The sequence below is a fragment of the Geospiza fortis genome, unplaced genomic scaffold (genome assembly GCF_000277835.1).
Source record: "Geospiza fortis unplaced genomic scaffold, GeoFor_1.0 scaffold320, whole genome shotgun sequence".
Taxonomy (NCBI): Eukaryota; Metazoa; Chordata; class Aves; order Passeriformes; family Thraupidae; genus Geospiza; species Geospiza fortis.
The window spans coordinates 802116-807212 of NW_005054532.1; the positions used below are offsets into that span (position 1 = coordinate 802116).

At 57.9% G+C, this 5097-nt stretch overlaps 1 protein-coding gene across 1 annotated transcript in view; it reads right to left on the reverse strand.

The window, feature by feature from the left end:
• Positions 1 to 2996, reverse strand: part of RELL2 (RELT like 2) — a 13663-nt gene extending 10667 nt beyond the window's left edge. Inside the window, exon 1 of the mRNA XM_014310437.2 lies at positions 2586 to 2996. Coding sequence (XP_014165912.2) covers positions 2586 to 2807 — 222 coding nt within the window. The 5' untranslated portion in view covers positions 2808 to 2996. The remainder of the gene's footprint in view (positions 1 to 2585) is intronic.
• Positions 2997 to 5097: the final 2101 nt, after the last annotated feature.

Here is a 5097-nt window from a genome sequence, read left to right on the forward strand (position 1 = left end):
GGAGCTGTGTCGGCGGAGGAAGGCGCGGAGAGGAGCTCGGGGAGATGCCGGAGGCTGCAGCAGGACTCGCAGGAGCGCTGCTCGGGGAAGCTGCCAGGCTGCCGCCCGCCCCGGGGCGAATAACCTCACCCGCACGCGTGCCAGCCCCGAGCTCCCCTGGCACCTTCCTTTCCTTGAATTTTAGGGCACTGAGCCCTGGCGATGGGAGGGAGAAGGGTGGAAGTGGGGCTCAGTGAGAGCAGGACTGATCACACAGCAGCGTGGGGGGGGAGAGGGGCGCAGCCCCCACACGGGGATCCCAGCACCGAGGAGAGGGTGGAGAAAGAGCCCCGGGAGGCTCCTGTGTCTCCCTCTCTCCTTCCAAAAAAAGGAGTGGCTAAGCCATTGGCAATCTCACGCTGTGGTGGTCCCATGACCTCCTTCTCCATCTCCACCACATTATCCTCACTCTGGGAGGCTTCATCCACCACTCCTTTGCTACTGGAAATCAGACCTGCTCCTCTCCATCCTTCAGCCAGTTCTCCATCCAAAGCCTGAGGGATGCAGCCCTTGAAACCCGTCCCAGGCCATCTCCATTGAACTGAGCTCAAATCCATGGCCACATTCCTCCATGGGAGTTATCCCATGGGAATTATCCCACTACAGTCTGTAACACAGCCTGTGACTCCTCCAGGCTCTCAGCTGAGCCTCGCTGAGGGCTCCTGTCCCTTTGCACAGGTGACAGGTTGGCTCTGAGGAGCCTCCTCCATCAGCGTGACTTCAGGGTGTCACCACATCACAGGTGACACCCAGCTGCCTGCTGTCCTGACAGGGACACAGGAATGGAACATCTGTGCAAGAACAAGACTTCTCCTCCTGCCACGGATTGCTGAGCCACAGGAGAGCAGCGCTCTCCAAACTCTGGACAACAAGCTGCTGCATCATGCGAGTCTCAGCTGAGGAAGAGCCCACAAAGCAAAGCTCAGAGGCAGTTTGCTCCTTGCCCCTGTTTCTGAGCACAGGGGGAGCTGGCAGCTCCGGGTTTCTGCAGGGCCCTGAGGGGACGCAGTCATTGCCAGTGCATTCCCGTTCTCCCCGTGCCCACGCACGCTGCCCTGCACAATAAATCTCTCTTTCTCCTCCCGGGCGTTCCCGCCCACCCAGAGCATTGCTGCACCCTGCCCCCTTCCAGCTCCCCACCCCCTTCCAGCATCCCACCCCCTTTCCCGACTCCAGCCATGCCAGGCTGATCAGGATTCCCCATTCAAGGGGACATTCCCATTTTCACACAGCCTCTGGTGTGTGGTGGCATTTCCACCAGCGTGGCGCAGCAGCCCGGCCCTGCCTGAGGACAAATCCTGGCCTTGGTGGGGTGAGCCAGCATGAGGAGGGGGTTCTGGGGCTGTCAAACTGCTCCCCCCTGGCTCTGCAGCTGGATTACCCCAGCTGATTGTTTCTTTTCCTGATTCTCCCCACCAGGGATCGCCTGCTCCCCGTTTCCATCCTGCTTCAGAGTCCCTCCAGGGCCTTGGTCCTTGTCCCACTGTGGGACCTCGTTAGCATTTTAATGGTCCCGCAGAGCACCTCGCAGCTGAGCCAGAAACAACACCCTGGCACCTCTGTGCCCCCAAAGCAGCCAGCATTTGAGGTATGGACCCACACAACAGAGCTCCCCTTCTGAGCAGGCTGGCCATGTTCATCCTGGCCATGTGGGGACAGAACCCACAGGGGTAAAACCCCACACCAAGGCAGGGAGGTGCAGCCATGGCTGTGAGCTGCCTGCTCGTGGCACATCCACAGTCTGGGCTTCCTCTGTCCCTCCTGACCCCATCCCAGCCCTCTCCCATCCTGTGTGACCCCATCAGCCCAGGCAGTGGCATCTGAGACACAGGACAATCCAGCAGGAGCTCTGGGATAGGCAGCTGCCTTCTTTGTGCCTGCCCACCTCATCCAGCACCACCAGCAGGAGGAAGAGGAGGAGGAGGAGGTTACACAGTCCAGGACAGAGAGTCCCCTCTGCCTGGTGAGGGGCACTGCTGTGGGATTTGTCCCTGCATTTCCCATGTCCCTTTCAATGAACTGAGCTCCTCTTTCCCCATCTTTTCAGGACTTATGAAACCTCCTTGCTCGTGGATGAACCAATTAGTGATGAGCTCCCCTACAGTGGTAAGTTGGAGATGCTTTTTTTCCTTATGAACTCAGCTGGAATTCTTGGGATGTTCTATTCTGCATTGACCAGGGCCAAAGTGTCAGCACTTCCTGACCTTGGAGATGGCCTTAGCCATGCCTGGAAGTGTTCAAGGCCAGGTTGGGTGGAGTTTGCTCTAGTGGAAGGGGGTTGGAATGAGATGAGATTTAAGGTCCCTTCCAACCCAAACCATCCCCTGCCCTTCCTTCCCAGGCCCCCCCTCGGGGCTTCCCTGAATCCTGCAGGTCCTTGGAGGCTTCACTCCCTCTCCAGGCATTGCCTGGGAACACTGAAATTTCAACCCTTGAAGGCTTGGGAGGGAGGAGACAGAGTGGCCAAGGAGAGGCTGGTGGGACAGTGCTGTCCCCTGTCACCCTGTCCCTCAGCTGGCTCTGGTCCCAGTGAAATTCCACATTACCTCTTGTCCGCTCTTTTCCTGCTTCTCTTCCACAGCCACTGGAGCAAATGTCACCCCACAAACAATGGGACCACGTCCTTTTGTGGCATCAGCCGCCCTGGCCCCACCGCCTGTCCACATGGCAGCTAAACAGGCTGGAGTGCCCAGATCGAGGCTCCTCCTGGGGTCTTCACTTCGATGCTCAGCCCAAAAATTCTCCTCACATCTGCAAAGCTGCTCCATCCCATGGTGTCAAACGTGCCCCTGGATCCTCAGCCCTGCTCCATCCAGCTTTCCAAACATGCCCAGCAGCTAATGGCCATTAAACCACAGCCTGCCTTTGCTCTCTGAGCACAAAGAGCATCTAAAAATATCCCTCTGTGACACTTCCCTGCTCTGCTCCAACAGCCGTGAAGATGCCCGGAGCAGCACCCGGCTTCCAGAAGGACAGCTCAGGCAGCAGAGAGATCCCAGCTGGAAACAGGGCTGTGTCTGCTTTCCTCAAGCAGGGCTGGGTCTCTCCTCAAGCAGGGATGTGTCTCTGCTCTCCTCTCCTCAGGTAGGGATGTGTCTCTGGTCTTCTCAAGCAGGGCTGTGTCTCTCCTCAAGCAGGGATGTGTCTCTCCTCTCCTCAAGCAGGGATATGTCTCTTCTCAAGCAGGGATGTGTCTCTCCTCAAGCAGGGATGTGTCTCTGCTCTCCTCTCCTCGAGCAAGGATGTGTCTCTCTTCTCCTCTCCTCAAGCAGGGCCATGTCTCTCCTCTCCTCCAGCAGGGATGTGTCTCTTCTCAAGCAGGGATGTGTCTCTCCTCAGCCGGGGCCGTGTCTCTCCTCTCCCCAAGAATGGCTGGTGCTCTCCTCTCCTCAAGCAGGGATGTGTCTCTCCTCTCCCCAAGAATGGCTGTGTCTCCTCTCCTCAAGCAGAGATGTGTCTCTGCTCTTCTCAAGCAAGGATGTGTCTCTGCTCTCCTCTCCTCACGCAGGGGTGTGTCTCTCCTCAAGCAGGGCCATGTCTCTGCTTTCCCCAAGCAGGGATGAGTCTGCTCTCCCCAAGCAGGGCTGTGTCTCTCCCCAAGCAGGGATGTGTCTCTGCTCTCCTCTCCTGTCCCCAGGCAGGCACTGGGACGTGTCCCGGATGGCTCCGTGTCCCCGGTGGCTCCGTGTCCCCAGGCTGGCGTTATCTGGTGGCAGCAGCTGGTGGAGCAGGGACAGGACAGGCGTCATGAGGGAGCACCAGAGCAGGGACAGGACAGGACAGCACAGGACAGGCGTCATGAGGGAGCACGCTCACAGCTCCGGGGGCTCAGCACGTGCTGCTCAGCACGTTCAAACCCCAGGGACTTCCTGCAGCAATGGACCTGAACCCAGTGAGCACCGGCCATGCCACTTGTCACTGCTCTTATCAGAGTTTGCTCAGAACCCTCTGGAATCCATCAAGGTTTCTAAGATATAAACTGTGCTAAAGAACAAAGAGGAAGCTGAGAAACGGAATTCCAAGACCACAAGAAGTAAATAACAGCAGCAAAGCAGCTGGAATGGGACCAGTCCCATATTCTGAGAGGGGCACTCGGAACACGTGGACAAGACAAAGGCACCAATAAGAAATGTGTGCAGAGAGTTAGAATGTATAAATAACTATATAATGTAAACAATAAATGGTTTCTGCTTAATCATATTGGCCCAGGAGTCCTGAATTTCCCCCTCTGGGTGCTGGGCTCGGTGCCAGGTGCCCTCTCTGAGTGTCCCCAGCCCCGGCTGGGCCCTGCAGGGTCACAGTGAGAGGGTCCTGGCTCTCCTCTGGAAGTGTCCCTGCCCCTGGCAGGGACTGGAATAAAATTATCTTTAAAGTCCCTTCCAATCCTATCCCCTAAACCCTCCTGTGATCCTTGCTCCACGCTGGAGCTGGGATCCTAAAAGGAAACCCACACAAGGAGCAGTGTGGAGGGGGCACTGTCCCCAGAGGGGGGGACAGAGACAGCCAGAAATATCCCATAATAACCCCACAATTTCATCCCACCTTGACACCTGCAGCCAGCACAGCACCCAGAACTCCCGGCCATCCCACCCTGCCCCACCCCATACAGGCAGGAAGCTCCTCTTGATGCTTCCAGGAGGTTTCCATGCCCTGGGAATGCCAGCCTGGCACCCACTGAGCTGCCAGGGAACATGCCAGTGCCCGCCTGCCCTGGTGCCCATGCTCAGGCAGCTCTGGGGGTGCTGCCCTCTCTGAGGAGCCTGGCTCCAGCACAGCTCCCCTCACCCCAAACTGCAGGAAGCATCAAGCAGGAGGCTGGCAGGACCAAGCCTTGATTTTGGCTTGGTTTTCCAAGCCTTTGGCCCAGGCTTCCTGCTCTGTCCGTCTGTCCTTCCCTCCAGCCCCAGGGAGCAGGTTCGTGCTGCCATTCCCACACCATGGCAATGTTTCCATCTCCTGTCAGCTCCGGCTGCCTCCTCATCCCCAGCGATTTCCCACCCTGCCTTTGTCCTCCTCCTGCCTGGCAGCGCCTCCAGAGGGGTTTCCCCGAAGCTCCGG